This window comes from Pelobates fuscus, chromosome 4, assembly GCF_036172605.1.
Source record: "Pelobates fuscus isolate aPelFus1 chromosome 4, aPelFus1.pri, whole genome shotgun sequence".
NCBI lineage: Eukaryota > Metazoa > Chordata > Amphibia > Anura > Pelobatidae > Pelobates > Pelobates fuscus.
Window position 1 is genome coordinate 52,152,274 of NC_086320.1, and position 24,463 is coordinate 52,176,736.

The window sequence follows — 24,463 nt, forward strand, 5'->3', positions numbered from 1 at the left end:
CTATTTTTACTTTTGCCTACGATGTATTTATAGTTTGTGTTGGCATTTTTATGCTAGTCATCAAAAATATATCATCTAAAAATGTGTATATTGTCCCATTGTGTATATCCTTTAATTGAACAAACATTTTTTTTTTTTTTTTTAGAGATCTTGAACTGACCTGTATGAGAGAATTCTACAACTTTAAGAAAACCTCACAAGGAAATACAAATGACTTGGATGCAAAAATGTGGGATGCAGGAAACGACAGTGCCAGTACTGCCCCACGGAGCACAGAGGAGTCTCTTTCTGAGGATGTGTTTACAGAATCCGAGCTTTCTCCAATCCGAGAGGAACTTCTTTCCTCCGATGAATTTAGACAGGACAAATCATCTGGGGCATCTTCAGAGTCTGTTCAAACAATAAACCAAACTATAGTGGAATGTTGTTCAGCTAACCTTTCAGACTCTGCTGAGGCTTTACTTGGTGTAAAAGACCATGTGGATCCTTCTGGTAATGACAGTGGAATTGTTACTAATGCCAACGACTTAGAAAAGAGTGAAGGTTCTTTCAAGCTGGACGAAGGATTAGATGAGGAGCTTACTGAACCAGTTACAGTACTGACACAAACCAATGAAGGCCTAGATGATAAGGATGATTCCCACGCCAACTGTAATGAGGGAGAGAGTGCACAGAACATTCACCAATCCAATACTAGGGCCAAAAACCTTTCTAGAGATGGAGGAAGCACAGAAAGCCATACAATGGAATCTGGTGTGGACGAGCCGCCTGTGAAGTCAGTAGGAGACTCAGAAACTGAAGTGGAGGAGCTGCGCAAGCTGTGGAAAAACCTCACTATGCAACAAGCCAAGCAACAAAGGGAAGACATGCAGCATGCCACCCAAAAAGATACCAAACATCAAATATCCGTCACAGAGATGCACAGTGAGGGTAAGAATAATCAATTTGCACAATGTCTCTTCATTCTGATGTTTTTGCCTTCTATGTGTGCCCTGTACTCACCTTAATAACGATTCATTACAATTATTTATGTAGCGCCAACATAATCTGCAGCACTATAAAATAGGTAAACAAGATAAAACATTTACTTCTAAATAAACATGCTTGGCATATGGGAACAGTAGGTGAAGAGGGCCTGGCCCAAACAGCTTACAAAAGGAATGAAGGACAAATACACAAAGGGAGGTAGACAAGTCTGGCATAGGCATTCATCATGGACTGTAGAGGGGCTCAGTGTTGAAAAAGATTTAGCCATTAATTTATTCATTGGTCACCTTGGTTAGGGCTGTGGAATGTTGGGATCAGAAACTGGACTGTAGCAGATGGAGTAATGAAGTGGTGTTCAGATGGTCCATGAGTAGCGAATAAACAAGTCTTTCAAGGAGCTTGGAGGCAAAGGGAAGGAAAGAGGACGGTACTAAGGCTAAGCATTAGGGTCAAGAGAAGGCTTTTTTAGCATGGGCATGTTCAGTGCATGTTTTAATCATAAGGGGGAAATGCCTGAGATTGAAGATTTTAGTTAAGGATGGGACATTCACAGATCAAAGAGATTGGCTAAGGTATGAATGAATAGGATCAAGGGGGAAGACAGGCAGAGTATTGAAAGCTCCTCTTCATAAATAGTGTAGAGGAGGAGTCCGGGCAAAGAGTCAGGTAGTTGAGGGGGAAAAGTGAACACGTCTATTTTCTTTTTGGATGTTGTCGATCTTTTCTGTGAAATAGGATGCAAAATTGGTAGCAGTGAGATGAGTAGATGGGGGAGATGATGATGGGTTCATTAGTAACACAATTTAAATTGCGAGTATTCAGCCCAACTAAGAAACGTCCTGTAGTAACGTTCTGCCACCTTTGAGTGCCTTTGGAGAGATCTGGTATTTTTTTTTATATGCCAGGGTTGGCGTTTACTTTGATTGAAAGGGTGTGCAGTGATTCAGCACACACTATCTAGGGTAGTTGCCATAGAAGAAGGGTAATTGTGGTCAGTGAGAGGAGAGGTGGAATGTCGATAGAAAGCTGCTGCAGGTCGAGGGAGTTCAGGTTAGTGTAGAGTCTAGGTGCGAGTGGTTTGGTACAAGATTAGATTGCAGCTTTGAAGGTGGTGATCAGAGAGAGTTTGAGGTGTGTTAGTGATAGAACAAAGGTTGGAGAAGATAAAGTCTAAAGTGTTAACTTGATGGGTAGGGAAATTGGACTTTCAGTCCTATGGGTGCAGTCATAGAGAAGAATTTTGTGTCCACCGAGGTAGTCCGTTCATCTATAGAGATGTTAAAATCTAAAAGAATAACAGAGTGAGTGCCAGAGGACAGGACGTGAGTGAGCCATGATGAGAGGTGCTCCAAGAAGGATCCCTTGTGGCCAAGAGGGCGGTGAATAACCATAGTGAGAGGGTGAAAATGGGGAAAGGCATGGACCAAAAAAGGGCCAGTAGCTAGAGGAAGTTGGAGATCAAGAAGTCATAAATAAAACTTTTGCAATGCTACAGTCAGACTGAACATTCCAGAGAGTACAACAAAAAGGGGAACAAATGTGGAGCCAGAGGAAATTTTTATAATGGTATTAATAAACACAAGATTCTTTATCTGTGTAATTCAGATTTGTATTGGTGTGATTGTTTGTTTGTTGTAACAAACCATTTCATGTTTGGTTTTTGGCTACCACCACCCTCAGGAGTTAGTTCATCTGTTGCCAAAGAAAAGAGACGACATCGATCTCATAAGTATTTATGCTTACGGGTTGGAAAACCAATGAGGAAAACCTTTGTGTCCCAAGCAAGTGCATCCATGCAGCAGTATGCCCAGAGAGACAAACTTGAATACTGGTTTGCTGTTCCTTATGAAAGGTAAGCTAGTATTTCCTTAAAGGCATAATTAATCCTGCTATGAAAACATAAATCAAATGCATTATGGTATTCTTTGTAATTTTATTTTTTTTAAAGTTCATTTCTATGGCTTCGGTAGGTAGCACATTTTTTGTACAACCATATGTTACAACAAAACTACAAATAAATGTTATTTTCCTAATGCATGTGCTTGCCCATAATCCTCCCAACTTTCAGACCACAGGTCCTGCTAACTCAAAACTTTGAAGAGATAATATGGCACAAGGTCACTGGATTCACATAATTCTTACATTATGCATTGGTTCAATTCTGTGCAAATGTTGAAACAGTCAACTGAGTGGCAGGTTCAGCATATTTCTTCTACAAATCTGCAGGAGCCGGATGTTGTAAACCCTGTTTCCGAGGACCCTCCCACCCCTGGCAGGACCATGTAAGAGGGAAAACCATTTAAAACCAGTTTGCCCCATTACCAGGGAACAGTGCTAGGTTACTCCTAACATCATATTCACCCCGCAGGCTGTAGTGGTTATGATTGTTGAAGTAACCATTTAAGGAGATTTTCTTTAACTGTTCACCATCCCATTAATAATTAGTTCTGAAGCAAACATGCAAAAGCATATCAAAATCTTTGTTTGTAGGTGTACGTCATAACTGTTACTAACTACAAACACCCTTAAAAACCCTAGATTCAAAAATCACGTTACCAGTTCGAACCAATTAGCCCAAAGTAATCACCCAGGAGCAGTGATACCGAGTCAAATCTAATGGTGCAAAAACACATAGGTGAAGAACAAACCTTAACACACCCATTCATCACTTATTCAAAGAATTGTAAAAATAAGTGACCCCGCATAAGTTATCCCACACTGAGAGAGTCCCACACTGTAAATATTACATAAATTAGAAGATTGTTTATGTACCATTCCATACGAAACCATGGCTTTACAGACTGAAACTGTGATGTAATGTGACTGTACTCACAATAAGTATTTGAATGTGGTTGAAACATCCAGTGAGAACTTTCTTTTGGTTTATTTATGTATATATATGTGCGTGTCTATATACACATACACAAAAAATCATCTATTACAATCCTTGTCTGTGTCATGATGGTAACACAGGAATAACAAATGCTACATATTGTAGTAATCAGTGATACCTGACTGAGCCAATAGTTCTACTTTTGAATTCTTAGTCATTATTTATTGAAGAATTTTATACCCTGCTTGTTGTATTGAAATTCAATAGTTTTCTTGCCATGGTACTGGTTTGTTTAGACTTCAGACCTAAGTTTTCTAATGAAGGTTGAATTGTAATGCACATGATTCTTATTTAAAGGATGATGGTTTGAGATCAACGTGTTTCCTAAAGATTGTTTGTTTTTCATGTTTTGGTTCATTTACATTAATTCTAACAGTGAATCTAGATTGTCATTTTATTTTTTCTTCATTCAAATAATTTACATTTTCAGAGATCATATGCAGGACCAGGTTTACAGCGGTGATTAACTTTTCAAACTGGCTAGTATCATAGATCCATACTAGTATCATGTATGTTAGAAATAAGTCACATTTTGAAACAAAAAACATTCAAACATAGATTTAGTTACAAATAATAGAAATTCAAAGAATGGCAGAACTGCTTTAAGGGACCACTCATTTAATTAACATGAAAAAGTGTGTTGGTATGTGCTGGCTAAGTACGCCCCTATGACACTGCCGGAGTTATACGCTGAATAACTCTGGCAGCCATGGCTATAAATTCTGTATGTGCAGTGTTTCACAGTGAAATTCTGCACATCTAAACTCCCGATAACCTGAATTGGTCATGGTGCTTGTAGTTTAATCTGAATTGGGCCCATTTTTATTTTATTAAAAATCCTTTTAAACTTACCTCTACCTCCTCCAGTAAAGACTGATGACTCTTCATTGAGAAGCATTGAAGACACATGGCACATGCAAGTCAGTTACCTCAACTCACTGCTACCATTGTGGGTGTTTTTGTTTAGTTTTTTTGAGAAGCACTGAATGCAGTGCTTCATAGTAAAGCATAGGGCGCACACATCATTTGGAGTTCATAGACTTTGCATATAGATTTATTTTAGTGTCTGTCTGAAGCCAGTAGTACATGTGAGCAATGCAAAATGTAAGCGGTGCTCTTTCTCAGAAACCTGTGTTGTGTTGGTTTTTTTTTTTTGGTTTTTCCTTTATATACAAAGCTGCAGAGCTAACCTGTACCCCAAAATTGCTTCATTAAGACAGTGCTTTTGGTGTTTAGATTGTCCCTTTTTAATCTGGCTATGTAAAATCAAATGCAGCGTGCTTGTTATCACAATTTGTACCTAGGTTTCATCTCTGACTGTTTTCTGAATAATAGATCCTATCTTCATTTAACTGACCACATGATTCCATGCCTACGTTTGAGATCAGAAAGTCTTTTGTACTAGAATAAAATATCTTGGTAACTTGTCATTTTAATTTGATTAAATATGCGCTGTCAGCCTTAGAAAATGATAACTCTAGAGCATCCCAAATTACATACGTACAGACTAAAGTGCATTATTAGTAGTTGCATCCTAAATGTTAATTTAAAAAAAAAAATTCTAACATCTTTTCTTGACAAACTATTATCCTTTTAATGTTGGGATTGCAGGTCTATAGGAATGTATATAAACTTTAAAGTGAATCTGTCATGCAAACTTTCACTTACATGAAATTTCTCCCATACAAATTGAATACACCATATATCACAAAGATACATGGTGTATTCAGTTGTAAAATCTAGAGACTTACGCACGTTTCCTCCGTGCCAGTTTCACTGGTGCTGCTCTTCATGTTACTCATCTCCGGGACATCTTCCGCTCCGCCTTTGCTCCTAACGCAGTCTTTTTTAATTTGCCCTGCTTGGGATGCTCCATTAGATACTCCATTACATACAAGAGGAAGGAACAGGAGATAATCACTCCATCATAATTCCAAAACACAAACTTTATTGTTTCTTAAACAAAATTGCCAAATGAAGGGAGGTAAAAATACAGAGCGCTCAAAAATGAAACTTAACTCCTCTCTCACTCATAGACCTCTTTTCACTCACATTTACAGATTGCATCCCACAGCACAATGTATCCCTCAATGTTATCCTCGTGGTTATGATCATTACTTAAAAATGACCAACATTTTGTTTTACAGTCTGCATCTTATTCCTTGCTTTTTTTACCATCATGTTAAATTGGGACTGTGGGGTGGTATTTAAGATATGCAAAAGAGTTATAATTTTATTTATATAAAGAAATATATGTACAATTTGGTACCTAATTTTAGTCTCACATACAATTTGATACCGAATTGTATTTCCAACGGTGTAAGACTTACCGTATATTATTACACTAACTTTGTAGTTGACATGGTCCACAATATCAGTTTTTTTGGTGGATATTATTTAACCTAGAATTTTTATTTTTTATTTTTTTAGTTAGACTGAAGAGCAATTTTGGGGCAAAAAAAAGCACTCTGTGTGGGCATTGCATTGTTTTCCATGGAGATTACATCACCAACTTTGGCCCACAATTACTCTTTAAACACTTATTGTTTCTGAGTATTGAAATTGTTAATCAAGCTGCTGGAGAGAATGCCAAGAGAATTAACATTGTCCTCTCCCCTCATTTTAGGACTGATCACCTGTACTCATTTTTCATTCAGTGGAGTCCAGAACTTTATGCTGAAGAACTTGGGGAATCCTCAAGAGAGCCAGGGTTTGTAGTTGTTAAAAAGAATGAAGAACCTGAAAGTTCAGAATGCTCTACAAACGATTCAGCTGCAAGATTATGGGAGGTAGGGAATAACATGGTTTATTTATCTGTTTATTATATTTGAGAAATTGTAATTCCGACTAAACAGACAACGCCAGGGAAACCAAACTTTATTTTAACCCAAAGAATGTCAAAAAGAGAATACATTAATCCGCAATCGGACACCCACAGAACTGCTTTAGGCCTGGACAATTTATTAGTTATATTATTCTAACAATGGAATTATGCCGATGCATTGTCTTGGCCAAATTGATAGTATGTAGCTTTATTTTTTTTTAAAAAAAAAATACATTTTTGAATGTCTAGGCTTACATCTCAGCTATGCTATACATTAGAAATGTGCATCCCCTAGTGTTTGCTGCTCAATCCCAAATATACTGTTAATATGATTTGTATATTTATGTTTAGTGTCTTCCATAGCTGTGAATTACGTCACATGTGTCTAATGTTATGATACATTTGTAAGTTATTCAATTATCATTCCTAAATGCTCCAGAATAACTAGCATTTTGTTGCATTTGTTTTTAATTCTTAATAATCAATTCCTATCCTGTGCTAAAGCTGTCCCATTAGATGACTAAAAGGTTGGTAGTTGGACAAAGTGTGTGTGTGTGTTGAGTGCGTGCGCGCATGTAAATCTGCAAAAAGGTAATCTGTATTATAATTTGGGCAGAGGCCCTGGTTGTTATGTTGCGAGTAATTGTCACCCCCACAGTTAACTACATTATGATTTTATTTAATGATCCCCATAGCTGGGAACTTTAGAATAGCTGGTTATAATGAACCTTAAATAGGCCATAATAGATGTGAATTAAGAAGTACTGCTTTACTTTCACAGTCAGTGTTCAACATTGACACCTGCCATATATGGTAAGCTAGCCCGGAATCATATTAGTTGGTTGTAAAATGGAACCGCAGAATGGGGTGTTTAAATGCTTCTAGAACCGACTTAAATCTATGAGATAAACAGCTGTTTAGTGCCCTCAGCTATGTTTGAGAGATGGTTGCCAAGGAAATGGTGGTCTGAAACTCACTGGAAAATATATCAATTACAGGGTGACATTCTTGTCACATTATTATATAAATATTCTGAACACTGGGTATGAGAAGCAGTGTGAGAGCAATCACCATAGGATCCAAGGGAATGCTCCTGCTGTTTGCTCCATGTACAGAATCCCTACTGTGTCTTTTAGATTATACGCTCATTTGGGCAGGGCATTCTAATCTTTCTGTATGTCAAACTTGTTTTATTAGAATTACTGGTTTTGTTTTACTTATTGTGCAGAGCTGCGGAATATGTTTGCGCTATATAAATAATAGTAAATATATTGCTTTTTTTTAATGAACTTAAATCATACTAAAAATCACAGAATTGTGGTTTTGAGCCTTTTTTGAATTTTTGAAGAGCCCCTCCAACACTTTGAAATAATACCTATTTTTTTTTCAAGATGGACCCTATTCCTAAGGTTTACATCTAGTGAGAGATCACTTATGTATAAATCATATTGTATTTCAACTAAGTTATGTGAAAAGGAATCCCTTTACAGACATTTAGCTCACTAATTTGATTTTCTTAAGTGGTGGGATAATTTAATTTCATCCTAATGATTCATAACAAAGCGTTTCTCTGTGTTTAACATGCTGAATTGAACATAAAACCATTTTAAAATAAAAATAAAACAAATTAAATGACTCTCTTATCTTAGGCACAAGTGGTCAAAAGACAAAAGCCCTGCTGTTGAGAAACTACAATACAATTACTTTGGTGCTTTGCCAACCTTTGGATGACAAAGCATCGTGGGAGTTATGGTTTAAAGGAACACTATAGTGTTAGGAGTACACTTTTGTATTTCTAATGCTGTAGTATCCTCAGCCACAGCCCCTCTCACTCCGGTGTTGTAAGGGTTAAAAAAACACTTACCTCCCTTGGCACTGGCTCCGCCTCCTCAGACATCAGCAATGAAGGGGAACTGAATGCGCATGACAGGTGTATAGTCGCCATTTGGGCAGTCGGAATCCAGGACAAACCACCCCCATAACCTAACCCAATAACACACAGACACTAAGTATTATGGGGAAATTTGTCCACAGCTTTATTAGCCAATAATTATAATAATAATAATAATAATAATAACAATAATAAATTAACATATTAAACATGGGTCATTGCCCCCCATACTCCGCCCCCTGGCATCCTGTTCCTTCGGCTACCATACAAAAGGCAATGACCCCCATATAATAACACCTATACATATTTATAACATATTTATAACATCCACCAACATTCCAAAGTACCAACCAACCATTAACCACGGCAGGGGTATACCCGGATACCCCTGCCCCACCAGGTTCTGAGTCACCTCCAGGACTCGAAACCTCTCAACCACCGATGACCACAATCTGTTATTCCACCTCACGTTCATCCAGGGGAGCCTATTTTCTCTCCTTCGGCTCCCCGTCCCGCCGCTGTGAAAGAAACGGGTTAAATAAACACATAACAAACAAAGGGAGGGTGGGTGGGACAAACTCAACCGGGTAGAAAGTTAGAATGACTCACCTAAGATGGCTGCTCATTTAAATAGCCCATCCTACTTACCCATAATCCAACCCTTGCTTACTTCCTCCTAAGCCCGCCTCCTAACCCCTGTCAAGGCCTTTTTCCGCTTAGCTGCGCTCTGGCTACATGGGGCTACATGACAGGTGTATAGTCGCCATTTGGGCAGTCGGAATCCAGGACAAACCACCCCCATAACCTAACCCAATAACACACAGACACTAAGTATTATGGGGAAATTTGTCCACAGCTTTATTAACCAATAATTATAATAATAATAATAATAATAATAATAACAATAATAAATTAACATATTAAACATGGGTCATTGCCCCCCATACTCCGCCCCCTGGCATCCTGTTCCTTCGGCTACCATACAAAAGGCAATGACCCCCATATAATAACACCTATACATATTTATAACATATTTATAACATCCACCAACATTCCAAAGTACCAACCAACCATTAACCACGGCAGGGGTATACCCGGATACCCCTGCCCCACCAGGTTCTGAGTCACCTCCAGGACTCGAAACCTCTCAACCACTGATGACCACAATCTGTTATTCCACCTCACGTTCATCCAGGGGAGCCTATTTTCTCTCCTTCGGCTCCCCGTCCCGCCACAAGCTCAGACCTTGACCCCTTAAGCTGTCTGAGCTCCGCCACCCCGAAGAAACAGAGCCATCCGGATACCATCCTGCCAACCCAAGTTGAGCAGGTCCAAACCAACCTCCGAGAGGTGAACACCATCCGAGCGGTAGTATCCTGGCAACCCTTCCTCCAGCTCCGAGTGCCTTACTACTACGCCCCCAACCTTCCGCACAAAGCTTGCCATCAAGCTATTCACCTTCTTCCTGCACCTATCCATAGCTAACGGATCCCGAGCGTGCTGCCACCGGCGCCTCGGGACAATCTCTGACCACACCAACATGATCCCCGGAAGCAGGCCCCTCAACTTATTGATGTCCTGCTTCATCCACTTCACCAGCCGCCGTTGCGGCGTAAGACCCAGGTCATTACCCCCAATATGCAGAACCAGTAAGTCTGGCGCGTATCCCGCCGCCAGCATCCCAAACAGTTTACCACAAACATCCCCCCAGCAGAAACCCCGATACCCAAACCAGCGAACTGCCAACTGGCCCCTCGGAAAACCCAGCTGCTGGCCTTGCGCTCGAGATGCGGCCCTCCTCTCGGCCCAGAAGACAAACGAATGGCCCACGATCCATGCCTCACGCCCTGGGGGGAAAAAACAAATGATGAGGGAAGTCCGACAGAGACCCCCACCCCAGCCCAAATAACACAGAGAACCGTTACAGTACAGCCAGGTACAAGTCGCTCAACCCCAACATATAAACAGTTTGTTTGTGTTTTTTTTTTTTTTTTTTTTTTGCATAAAACGGTCCCCAAATCCATTATTCCAACAGACCCAATCGGACATAGGAACGGAATCTTACTGATTCCCACCTCCCGATCCGTTTCACCACCTCGTCCCCCAATCCCAACCGAGCCGCCTCCGTGGCAGCCCCAATACGGAACGAGTGTGTTCCAAATCTTTCAGCATGAAGCCCTAACTTCCCCAAGCCCAACCGAAAAACTTTCGTGAACTGAAACCGGGAGAGGGAGGATCCGTCGGCATGCACCAACAGGGAACCCCCCATCACTGGCCTCCGCGCCAGGTATTCTGTCGTAGCAGCCAACGGGCACAAAGCCGAGCCCGGCAAGGCCCCCAGTGCCACGTCCCGGCCCACGCCGCGGACATCCGTTTTGGACCTGCCAAGGTGCACCACCACCTTCCTATCTAAGACACGAACCCCTGAAAATTGCAAGCCCCCTTGCACCATCTTATTAGCGCTTACCAATTCCCCAATTCGAAATGCCCCAAAAAACGCCAAAATAAACGCCACCTTAAACAGAGAAGCCTCGAACCCATCGAAACAGAGTTCGGGCAACAAACCCACCAAATCCCCCAGTAGTCGAACCGACACCGGGCGCCTGGTATCCGGCGACCTGCGTCCCTTGCGATATCCCTTCAGGGCCTGCCTGATAATGAAGGTCTTAGTAAAGTCCTCCTTCCCATGCCATCTGAACCAAAACGCCATGGACCTGTCCACCATGGCAGGCGACGCCCTTTTCGCCAGCAACTGACAAGTGTACCACAGGAAAGCATCCCGCAGGGCTTCCCCGCTGTCCATGGCCAGCCCGTCCAGCGACCGCTCCCACAGGCCCCAAACCTTACTGTATGAGGCCCAAGTGGCCGGTGCCAGAGAAGCCTTCACAAGTCCTCCAAGCAGGATGTTCCCAGCTGCCAAATCTCGTCCGGGCAAGCCTGCCCGTCCTTCGAAGCCCCCGGCGCCACCAGCCAGAATCGGGACCACTGAAAACGAGACAGAGCGTCAGCCACCTCATTCAAATAACCGGGAACATGCCGCGCACGAAAAACAACATTCCGAGACATACACAGCAACACCAATCGCCTAAGCAGCCTAACCACCGGCCTCGAGGCCGCAGACTGACGATTCACCGCGTGAACCACCGCCATGTTATCTGAGAAAAAGACCACTTTCCGATTACGCAGCCTGTCGCCCCATAGTGCCATCGCAACTACCAACGGGAATAACTCGAGGAAAGCCAGGTTGCGCATAAGAGGGCTCGAACCCCAAGAGTCCGGCCACCTCTCCGCACACCAACAGCCCCCAAAGTATGCCCCGAAACCCACACTGCCCGAAGCATCCGTGAAAAGTTCAAGCTCGGCCGATGATTGGCCCTCCTGCCTGAACAACACCGTCCCATTAAAATCCTGCAAGAAGGCATCCCAAATGCCCAAATCCTCCTTTATGGCCGCCGACACCCTGATGAAATGGTGCGGAGACCGAACCCCCGCAGTAGCAGCCGATAGGCTGCGACTGAAAACCCGTCCCATCGGGATTACCCGACACGCAAAATTGAGCAGCCCAATCAAAGACTGGAGCTGCCGCAGAGTAACCTTGCGCGCCCCCGCTACAGCGGCCACCGCCCCTCGAAGCTTGTCCAGCTTATCTCGAGGCAGCCTGCATTCACCCAACCCAGAGTCAATCTCCAGACCCAGGAAACTCAGACACGTGGTCGGGCCTTCAGTTTTATCCGCCGCCAGCGGAACCCCGAAGTGGCCCGCCACCCACTCAACCGTCCGCAGTAGGCGCAGGCATTCCAAGGAATCAGCCGGCCCCACGCACAGAAAATCATCTAAATAATGTACAATAAAACGATTCCCTGCTTCCACCCGTACCACCCATTCGAGAAAAGTGCTAAATTTCTCAAAATAGGAGCACGAGATGGAACAACCCATGGGCAGGCACAAGTCCACGAAGTAGTCCCCTTCGAAGAAACACCCCAGCAGGTGATGACAGTCCCGGTGGACCGGCAGCAGTCGAAACGCGGCCTCAATATCCACCTTCGCCATCAGAGCCCCACGCCCGGCCTTCCGGACCAAATCGACCGCCCGGTCGAAAGACGCATAAGACACCGAGCACAAGTCCTTATGAATACCGTCATTCACCGACTCTCCCTTTGGGTACGAGAGATGATGAATGAGCCTAAATTTACCCGGCTCCTTTTTGGGAACCACCCCGAGTGGGGAAATCCGCAGGCCTCCCAGCGGAGGCACTGTGAATGGGCCCGCCATGCGGCCGAGCCCGACTTCCTTGCCCAGCTTCTCCCTAACCACGTCCGGGAAGTCAGCCACAGACTTCAGGTTGCGCAGCCTTCCCGATCCCCCTTCCCGCTCCTGAAACGGAATAAAAAACCCTTTCTCAAAACCCGCCCGGAGCACAGCGGCGTCCGCCCTGTTAACGTAGCGGCTTAGCCATGGCTCCATCGCGCTTAGTCTCACTGGGGTTAAGCCCAGGGGAAGCGGATGCTCCCCCTCCCCCGGCCGCGGCCGCCGCCCCGGCGCCACCGGACTTCCCTTTCTTGAAGCAGCGGTTGAGCCCATGAGCGCCTCCGCAGCCGGAGCACTCGTGTTTGAAGCGACAGGCGGTCCCCCATTTGCATTGGCCCTCATTATAGAGCCAACATAAGCCCTTTGGTAAGGCGGCCGACGAGGCGGACTGCCCCCTAGCGCCGGCCGAGTTCTGAAAGGGCTGCGCCTTTTCCAACGCCCGGAGCCCACACCTGACCGATGCCGCTAGTGTCACCCCCCGCCCCCAATGAGTGGAGTAGTGCCTGCAGTGTGGTAATTAATGCGTTAGAGTGTAGTGACCCACTGGACTCACCGGCCAAGCCCCCCGAAACCGGGACGGCGGGGGCTGCATTGCGGATCGCCCGACATCCAGGAAGAGGAACTTCCGCTGCTGTCTCGCCGACCGGGGAGCCCACCCGGTGCCCAGCCTGCGAGGAGGCGGAACGGCTCCGAGACCTAGGACAAGGAGAAGAAGTCCTGGGTAGGGTGTAACGGACATCAATACCCCTCCCGTCACGACCCCGGGAGCGCCTGCTCTGCACCGAAGCCTCCCGCTGACCTCTACCACCACGTGGCACCCTGGGCCCCCTGGGGCTACGACTCCTCCCGTCTCTACTAGTAGGCCGCCCCTGCCGACCATACCTAGGGGCTGCCGCACATTCCCCTGCCGAGCTGTCCGAGGGGGAGCAGTGCCGACCCGACCTCCCCCGCGCCTCCCGGGACCCCTGAGACCTAACGGGTGATGGACTATCGCTACCACTCTCAGAATACGGGCCCCCCCGCCGCCCGACCCCTACCGAGGATCCCGGTCCCCGACCTCCTGCCTTCTTCCGACTGGCCACCTCCGAAACCCCTTTTTCTGCGCCTAGTCCCCCCGCCCCTTTTCCCCTACCCCCCTTCTGACTGGACCCCGACAGCCCGGACCTACCCGCCACCCTTACTGGGGACCCGCTATCTGACCCAGCCACCTCTCGAGACCCCTCCCCGCCCCTGGAACTCACACCTTTTGATCTACGTTTGCGCTTAGGGGCCCCGGGACCCTCCCCCCTTGGGACTAAGGCCTGGGCACCCCCCACTGGCCTACTCCCGCCTCTCCCCGTGGCAGAGCTCCCCTTAACAACCTTCCCGCCAAGAGGGCCCCGGCCGGAGCCCCCTGCACTTGCCTGCTGCCTCCCAGGCCGGTCATGCGGTCTCCCGGCTCCGGCCTCGTCATCCTCGGTACTCTCCGATGGGGGGGAAGCCCGCCCGGGCCTCCCCTCCGTGGGTCTCGCAACGCCAGGGGGCCGCCCGGCCACTTCCGACCCGACAGTAGCAGCGCCCCCGTCCACGAAATCCTTCTGCCTCCGAGTGCTCGTCCGAGGCTCCGTCCGCACGCGGGGAGGCAAGGCCTCGACCACGCGGCTCCCGGGCCTGCTGCCAGTCGCAACCGGAACCCCACTGTTACTGGGGACAACTCCACCGGGCCCCATGCCCGGGCTCAGCCTCCACGGGGGCCTCCGGGCCCTGACCGGTCTCCCGCCATCGCCGTCCCGATCCGCCGCCTCCGCCAGGGCAGGGCCGAGCTGTGCCCGTAGCCAGTCAGCACCCTGATGCCGTGCCGCCGACCTGATCCCCTCCAGCAATCGCTCCACGTCGTCCATTGGTCCTGCAGAGGAGACAAAGAAAAATCCAACCGAGCAAAGTCCGCGCACACCGAGGTGAACACAAACTCAACCGGGTAGAAAGTTAGAATGACTCACCTAAGATGGCTGCTCATTTAAATAGCCCATCCTACTTACCCATAATCCAACCCTTGCTTACTTCCTCCTAAGCCCGCCTCCTAACCCCTGTCAAGGCCTTTTTCCGCTTAGCTGCGCTCTGGCTACATGGGGCTACATTACGCCTTCCCCATATTGAATCAATGCTTACCTATGGAGGATTTGAAGATGCTGGACGTTCCTCTTACAAAGCGTGCAGGAAGCGCCTGTAGTGGTTGTCTGGGAGACACACTAGAAATATAAACATTGCAGTTTCCCTAAAACTGTAACGTTTGCAGCTACAGGGTTAAGGGGACAGGGGCACTGTGCTCAGACTATTTCGGGAGATGAAGTAGCATGGTCCCTTTAAGAGGTGACCATCTGTCTTTTGGCCACTGTTTTTTACGGATTGAAGGTGAATTAACCCCTCCCATGGTTATTAACCCCCTTTTTTTGTGAAGCTTTTTACAGATGAAATAAAAAGGCAAAACTCAAACATTATCTCAAATAAGGATTTGTACACAGCTCTAGCCTCTGAGGCTACATATTAATAACTGGATATCTTTGTGCAATCTCAGTGTTCACAGTGCTCTTTGAAGTGCAGTCTTGTGCCAAGTACTGTAGCTTTAAATAATATCTGCCTCTTTTTTACTGAGTCATGTACACCTCAACCAAGCTGCAGCATGCTGGTCCCGCCCCTCCAAGGAAAGCTCCCTCCTTACTCGCTGCTGGACCTGTCAATCAGGACAATGCTGCTACCAAGTTGCTGTGTTGCTAAAGGGCACTCTGTGTTGGGACCCGTAATGGAAAACAGAACGTGTTCCAGGACTGCTCCCATGTGAATAATTAACCAAATAACACACTTGGAAGGGAAATGTCTCGGTTTTGGTATGGCAAGAAAGGAAGAAAACATCAGCCAGTCAACCACAAGTATTCTCTGGTAATTGGGAATGAGCACACACTGATTGTTCAGTGATTGCATGCCTTGTTGTGTTAGGGAATTGCTGGCTGTGCTGAGGAATAGAAGAAGTTTATTTTCTCAATTATTCTAATTCAATCTCTGTATATTGGATTAGAACCTTGTAAACAGAGTGCTGCTGCCTGCTGTGGTTCTATGGATACATTGTATACTCCTGCTAATTCAGATTTGGTGTGTCCCTGCAGTCCCATTCATGCTGATGTTTCTGTCATTTATTAGATTATGTGTGTTTGGTTTTGCTTAGGTTTGAAGTATTGTGAGGTTTTTATTTTATTTATTTTTATGGCCTTTATTTAAAATGTATTGTTTGTTTGCGGCGTCTATTGTAAGAGTTGTGTTTTGTATATATTTTGTAAGGACAAAGTGTAGATATTCAGATTTTTTTGTTTTGTTTTTTTGTTCCGGCATCATTTGAGACTTGCTTTTATTTAATACATATGTGTTTATGGTCTGTAGTTATAGATTGTTCAAAGGGTAAAGAGATGTATACAAGATATGGCAAAGGTTGTAAATCTTCTGTTAAAGTGCTCTTGTTACAGCAAAATAAAACAACAAAATGGTTAATTACTTAAGCTAGACGTTGCGGCTTTTAGCCTATATTCAGATACTTCTGGAGTGTATTCACTTGTGTGCACATTAACAGCGCTACGAAATCTGACGGCGCTATATAAATAATAAAATAATAATAAGAATTAAGTAGCATTGTTGTAATTGTGTAAATGAGAAACCTCCTCTTTTGCTGGTTTATAAACACTGATGGTACAGTGTTTTGCTTGAGGTATAAGTTTCTGTGTCAAAGGTCCTCTCATGGCAAATTAAATAGTATAAAAACTTTTAATTAAATCTAGAGAATCCGTGTGAATTTCTGTGATAGAATTCCCACGGTTGGCATTTTAGTTACTGGATAATCTCACTGAAATAAGTTACGTCATCTGGCTACTGGAAGAGACCTGAGGTTTTGGGGCTAATGGTTAACATTTGGTGATATTCAGCCACATGTGAATTTCAGAGATTGTAAACAAATGAAGCCCTGACAAAATACATAGTTTTCTTATTGACCCTATCTATCCTGTCTCACAAATTCCCTCTCCCCAACACTAGGCCATATCCCACACGCTTCCTTATGGCAATGTCCTATTCTTCATTATAGTTTTTAGAACTACTTTTTTAAATAAACCTTTACTGGATCCCATCTATTGATAAATATAGTCATTGTACTTTGTTTTGCATTTCAAGTGTACTTCTCATTGCCTAAATATGTGAGGGGTGAGATTGTCTTCCATTCTGCATACATTTAGTGCATTTATTATACTGGTAAACTCTGCTGCATGCACACCCTATATCTTGTCGGGTGCCATGCATGCATCTGTCTGCAGTGGCCATACTTGTAATTGTATTTGTTTGTTTTTTGTTTGTTTCCTTTTCTATGTTTTGCCTTATTGAAATCTTTATTTGGCTACGGATGGAATTTTAGTCTGTAGAATGTCACGATCTAATTTTCTGCATTGAAGATGTTTTTAACGTTATGGCTCCTAATCAATTTACTAAACTGCTATCTGATAACTGCCTTGACTATCTTTAATCTGGCTTCCTGTACTCAGACTGAGATGGCAGCTGTGAAAATCTTCATTGATCTAATCACTGCAGAACTCAAAGGGCATGTTTACCTACCAATTCTATCTGCCTTTAACTTTGATCTCCAGCGCCTTCATTTCTTGCTTCCATCTATAGGGGTTTGCGATAAGACTCTTGCCGGGGTTCTGTCACAGCTATCCAATCGTCTGTCTCAGTGCCAACTCATTCTCCCTTTCAGTTGGTTTGCACCCTTGACCCTCTTATTTTTACCCTTGACAACTTCTTTTGGCAAACTTTGTAAATTATTTAGTTTCAAATACCATCTGTACAGTTAACTCCTCTCTATCTGTGATAGATGCAAAATAAAAATTATAATAATGTTAAACTGCAGCTCCCTAGGATGCTCACACTATTAAAAGTGTGGGTCTAGCTCCTTGCAATCTAACCTTCTTATCAAAGGCACTCCCAATACTCTTGCTAACTAGATTACTTTATTGTAATATGTTCTATTGCAGTGTATTTCTTTGATTTCTATTGTATCCACACTGTAGTGGTGTGTATTGACTGATCCATAGGAGAGTGCACCAAATAGATGCAGTATAGAGTCAGATTACCAGGGGATCATTTGTCTGGAATCAAGGTAACTTTAAACAGAAGTTTAGTGATAATAGCAGGCAAGGAGACCAAATTAAATAATCTGAATCATCTCATCAAATAATTTGAACAAAGTCTGAGGATAAGGGAGTATCTGGTGTGGTAAAGCCTGCTGACAAGCAACCGATGTCAGTGATGATGGTGCAGGGTGACTTAATGGATGAGCACCCTGAGCAGTACTCATCCGTGTCGGATGGTAATTCATTTTCTCTTGCGGCATAAAGGCACTGGTTCAAGGCCAATCAGATTCATCTGGCATGCCTGTGTTAAGTCTGGGAGGTATTTTAACACGAGAATGGCAATGCTGCATATACAATCCAAAATATGTTTGTTGTTGTCTCTGGGTATCCTGCATGGCCGTGACCTATATTGAGCTCAATTACATAATCGATTAACTTGATTTTCATTCTCCAGTCTCTCATTATGAAGCATGTACTTCATAATGTTGCTATTCAGATGCAGCCTACCAACCAAACAACCAAAGAAAGGTAGAGCTACACCAAGATCCACGGATTTACCATGGAAACAAAAGCATAATAAAGTGTGAATCCTCGTGTTATTTTATTCAAATAAAGGAACACATACACTAGTTCTCGGCTATTTACCAGTTGTAGTATATAACTTGGCTGATAACTTTTAAGGAGGTGGCACCCTAACATTTCCTATAAATGATGTGGATTGTAAACAGAGTCCAATAGTGAAACGTCTTGTTAATGATACAGAGCAAGCTATAGAGCATACACCCTCACCTGTGGTTGAGCCTATCCAATTTAGCCCTAGGTGTGTAACTTAAAGGAGTAACACCTTCCCTTTTCATGGGTATAAGCGATAATTCAGAAAACAATGGAGTTGTAATCTTTATTGCATAATTGTTTAGGTCAGGAATTATCAATCTGCATCACACATATCATGCATTGCACGTTAGGCTGGTTGGGAGATCAGTTCATCTCCTCCAGAGCCAACCTGACCGGTTTCTGCTAAATGGTAAGCAAAAAGGGGGTCGGTAAAAAAAAAACCACTGTCAGTAGGTGTTTTTGTATGTAGCAATATATTTGTTTAGCAGTGTGTAATTGTGTGGCTGGCAGTGTGTATTGCTATGTGTGTGTGTCTATCAGTGTGTATCCCATGAATGTGTCTTGAATACATGTCTGTCGTTCTAGGTCCGTGGATAAGACAAACACATGAAACCCAGAATCAGCCCATACACAACACCACACAATACAACATACAGCCCACACTCAATCCTGAAGGCAGACCTACTATACACAGCCCACATACACACAACACCATAACACACAGCCCACATGCAAGTCCACAAAGCCACTACAGCACCTTCACCTAACACAAGCAGAATACAGAAACATTTACAATAACTTTTTAAAAAACAGGACTAATGCTCCAAACTGTTTTGATTCAGTGCTGCTAAAAGGTTGCCTACCTCTGGCTTATGTGTCCCTTGCAGTAGTTAAAAACTAAAACCACAAACATTCAAGTACAAGTGATGTAAGGACAACTTGGTAAAATGTATGTTTTTTTTTGTTTGTTTTTTGTTTTTTATTGAAAAATATACTTTATTGTGGATCTTCTGAGATTCATTTTACTTGTCATGTCATCAATACTTAGTCCGTGTTGGCAGCTAACAGAAACTCTATTTTATTTAAACTTTACAGGAACCTGTATTCCTAATGCTATAGTGCCCCCGCCCCCAGTTTTACATCGGTTTCCCCACCCCTTTGTCCAATAAAATAAATTTTAAAAGATTTTTCCAGTACTCCCTCAACACTGCTCTCCTTTCTGCCTGCTGTGACGTCATCGAGGAAGCCTGGCTTTCTCAGAGGATGGTCCCATCCAGTGTTAATCATAAAGGGAGCATTGGGGACTCCACGCACATGCCATGCATGCATCCATTGCTTTCCTTTGAGCTGCCGTGTCACATAACAGTTTGATTTGGTCAGTGCTGCGGAAGCCTCTTTAGTGCCTTTCAGTATGGCAGCCACTAGACGTGTGTTTAACCTCTGTTTTACTTTGAAGGGTTAAACATCAAGACTGCTTCATTGAGGTTTAGTGATCTGTTGCTTTTAAAGGTTCAGTCTAAACATCACATGCTGCTCAAAAGGTTTGACCCAAAACTTTGTGTTGGCACCTGCAGCACAATAGCACCATAACAACTATGGTATGCAATGTTGCTTAGACCCTTTAAAATTATACTAGGATACAGTTTAATATGCTGGACTCAGAAATGTATTTTTCCTCAATTGCATCAGTTCTTTTTATAGTAAAATTGTTCCTAATGTGACTTCCTTACTTGTAAAATTGGACACCTTTTTGGGGTATATTTTTTTCCCAGCCTACTTCATTCTGTTACATGGTTTGTTATGCATGGATAGACCTGTTTGTCTCTTTAGTTTCAGCTTTGAAAGGTCTTCCCACAGCTGCTACTGTCAGTCTTGATTACGTTTGCCACTGTCCGAGCTTAATGGCACAAAGTATGCAGTTGATATATACACTTTATATAATTAGTGGACACTTATTCATCTCTGTGTCCTGTTGACCTGGAAACCAAGTGGCTCTCAAGCTTCTCTTGGCCAGTTCTTCTCAATCAGCAGAACTGATTTTCTTCACAGTGGTGGATCTTTCAAATTAACCCCTTGCCAAGAGCAGCTTTACGGATAGATCCCTTTTGTCTTTATTGTATTAAAGGAGCATTAAGCACTATAACCACTACAGTAGGCTGTAGTGGTTATGATGTTGGGATTATCATGGCACCCCTACACCACATCCACAATGTAAGTAATCAAAATGTTTTGGAAGAGGAGAGAGCTGGTCCCAGCCAAACCCGGATAACACTTGCTACTTACATCGGAAAGGGCACATCTGGCATCATAACCACTACTGCTTGCTGTTCTGGTCCTTGGAGTGTTCGTTTAAAGATTCTTATAAGTCAACGATCTTTTGTCCAGCTACACTAGAGATCTATAGGCCTTTTGGCATACGATTAGCACAGTCTGATCTCTAAAGTCTTTCTGCTGTCATGAATATTTTGCTTATTTAAGATTGCTGTCTTTAAATGTCTGGACATTTCTTTTTTTATAATTCTTTATTTTTGTTGTGCATATTATGACAAGAGAGCTTGCACAGCCACGACAGCATGGGCAAGTACAATAATGACATTAAGGAAATACATCATCATGGCATACGTAAAAACAGCACAATTTTTTAAAGTTAAAGAAATCTAGATGTTAACAGTGTATGTTCACGTTTAGTTGAAGTAAGTTATACTTAAGAGGAAACAGGCTTGAAGAACAGGCGTATAGACAGGCGTATAAAAACAAGCTTTGAAAACAGGCTTATTGATCATGCATGGAAAACAGGCTTATGGCTCAGGTATATGAGTAAGGTTTAGAGATCAGATTTACATAAATGTCTGGACATTTCTAAAGTATAATATGATCTTTTATGACCAAATTGTTACCATACTAACTTTAAGGGTTAAAGCTCCCTTCTCTTGCTCTTCTTACTTTGATGTCTTTCGAGTAGTACAGACTCTACAAATGGTGTATGTCACATGTCGGATGCTTGAATCTATTTGGTGGTGTGGGAGAGAAGAGCCTGCCTACCAGGAGCCTCTGTATGTTTGTCCGCTGTACAAAACTACACTGTGGAATCTTTTCTCTGGAAAACACAAACTGCCACTGGACAGTAACTCAATGCTGTTTGTCACAATTCCAATATTTTGACTGATTTGGCTATTCACAAGGCAGATTTTATGGAATTTGTACGTGCATTCAGATGAACTTTGTCTGTCCGTCTAAAATGAGCCGGATGTCCTTGTAAAATCCAAGGAGAAATCTGATTGCCAAGAAATATGAAACTGCTTCAAATAGGTTTTTATTTATTTTTTTATATTTTATTTTAGATGTAGTAATATACATCACCCCCACAAAACAAACAAACAAAAAACTATACTACTATGTAAAGCAAGTCAACAGGGTGCAAGAGGGCTAAAAGGGTCATCTGGACATGGACCCCCCGTGCTCACTGTGCGTAGAGGGTTATCAACTACACCTTGCTGACAAGTCTCAAACAAGGCCAATTGTCTGGGGTTGCTGTATCTCTCGTGCAGAGAGAACTTGCTGGCATTTCGGTGATATGTCCTTATTGGGTGATATGCAAATAGTATAGGTCCTCTTTGTAATAGCACAAGTGAACAAATCTTTTTTTTTTTGAGAAGTGATCATGGACCAACCGAAGGGTAAGCTGAGTTTCTCTAAGCTTTTGCCCAGTCTGAGTGTCCATGTTCTCTACTATGTAAAATATCCCAGTCCTTGTAGTATCAAAGTGCTTGTGTCCCTTGTGCGCACGTATGTATGTTTGCTGCTTGTCTGAGGCCTTTTGACATTCCTGTTTTGGTTGACTTGTATTACTTATCAAAAGGTTCGTTGCTGGTAGGGAGATTTAATGTATTCATCTGACATGAGACACATTTGACTAAATCCACCTACAATATATTATCCTACAAAGCTTGTGTTTGTAATGAACAATGAACTATAACCTAAAACAGGGGTAGGCAACCTTTTAGTAGTACTGTGCCAAAATAAACTCTTGAAGTCCCTTGGCGTGCCGGTCCTATATTTTTTATTTTTTTTGTTAATGAGGTGTGTATGCTTCCATATTCTGCGTGTTTATATATGGGTGCTGCAGTTGCTTTAGAGCTTTATATTTGTGTGTATGTGGGCTGTTTTATATATTGTAAATGTTCATAAGTAGTTTGTGGTGTTGTGTAGGATACAAATAAATGCAGGTTGTCTATGAGGGCTTCTTGTGGAATTGTGTATGTGGATGATATGTTACATAGTGTGGTGTGTGTGTGTATGTATGTATGGGGCTGCTTGTGGCATTGCATGTGAGAGATTGCTTTTGGAGTTGTGTGCGTGTATGTGGATTGGTGTAGTGGGTTTGTTTATGGGGATTGAGTTTGTGTGTGGAGTGTTTTTTATTCTTGGTAAATGGTGGCATCTTCTTCAGCTCTGTGTATATCTAACTGTGTGGGTGGCTTCACTTGGGCCCAGTGGGAACCAGGTTAGCCAGGTGCAGGTCAAGGGCAGGACCTCTACTCCAGAGCGAATTCCCTTTCAAGAGCTGGGAGGACAGTGTGCTCGGGTTTGCACTAGCAGATATCTGAAGTACCACTGGTACTCCTGATAGGCCAGAGCCTGCCTTGAGTCTCGTGCAAAAGCACTTCGAATGCCATAGGTTGCTGACCCCTGACCTAAAACAAGAACAAGGCCATATTTTTTTATCACCAACAAACAGATAACTACCGTATTTTTCGCTCCATAAGACGCACTTTTTTTCCCCTCAAAAGTGAGGGGAAATGTCTGTGCGTCTTATGGAGCGAATATGAAGCTTTACTTACCTGTCTTGCAGCGTTGGCCGGCAGCACAGGGCGCACCGCGGTAGTGGAACTTGAATTTCATGTTCCGGTTTCCGGCGGGACTGAAAGGAAGTGTGCACAAGCTGAGTGCGCACTTCCTTTCAGTCCCGCCGGAAACCGGAACATGAAATTCAAGTTCCACTACCGCGGTGCGCCCTGTGCTGCTGGCCAACGCTACAAGACAGGTAAGTAATTATGGGACAAGGGGAGGGGGACAGTAAGGGGAGGGGGACAGTAAGGGGAGGGGGACAGTAAGGGGAGGGGGACAGTAAGGGGAGGGGGACAGTAAGGGGAGGGGGACAGTAAGGGGAGGGGGACAGTAAGGGGAGGGGGACAGTAAGGGGAGGGGGACAGTAAGGGGAGGGGGACAGTAAGGGGAGGGGGACAGTAAGGGGAGGGGGACAGTAAGGGGGGGGGATGAAGTCTATGGAGGGGGGATGAAGACTATGGGGAGGGGGGAGATGAAGACTATGGGGAGGGGGGAGATGAAGACTATGGGGAGGGGGGAGATGAAGACTATGGGGAGGGGGGAGATGAAGACTATGGGGAGGGGGGAGATGAAGACTATGGGGATGGGGGGAGATGAAGACTATGGGGATGGGGGGAGATGAAGACTATGGGGATGGGGGGAGATGAAGACTATGGGGATGGGGGGAGATGAAGACTATGGGGATGGGGGGAGATGAAGACTATGGGGATGGGGGGAGATGAAGACTATGGGGAGGGGGTGGATGAAGACTATGGGGAGGGGGTGGATGAAGACTATGGGGAGGGGGTGGATGAAGACTATGGGGAGGGGGTGGATGAAGTCTATGGGAGGGGGGGACACTATGGGACAGGGGAGAAAAAAAATATTCTGTACAAACTGTCCCATAGTAAGAAATACTATGGGACAGTTTGTTCAGAATATTTTTTTTCTGGGTTTCTTCCTCTAAAAACTAG

At 44.0% G+C, this 24,463-nt stretch overlaps 1 protein-coding gene across 5 annotated transcripts in view; it reads left to right on the top strand.

Annotated features, from left to right (window-relative positions):
- Positions 1-24,463, top strand: part of OXR1 (oxidation resistance 1) — a 520,724-nt gene that overhangs the window by 467,067 nt on the left and 29,194 nt on the right. For 3 of the 5 annotated variants that reach the window (XM_063451172.1, XM_063451173.1, XM_063451177.1), the window contains 3 exons: positions 146-930; positions 2,668-2,839; positions 6,507-6,669. In XM_063451172.1, coding sequence (XP_063307242.1) covers positions 146-930; positions 2,668-2,839; positions 6,507-6,669 — 1,120 coding nt within the window. Of the gene's footprint in view, positions 1-145; positions 931-2,667; positions 2,840-6,506; positions 6,670-15,619; positions 15,820-24,463 lie in introns of those variants that run through there. The other 2 variants (XM_063451174.1, XM_063451175.1) reach the window with 2 other exon arrangements.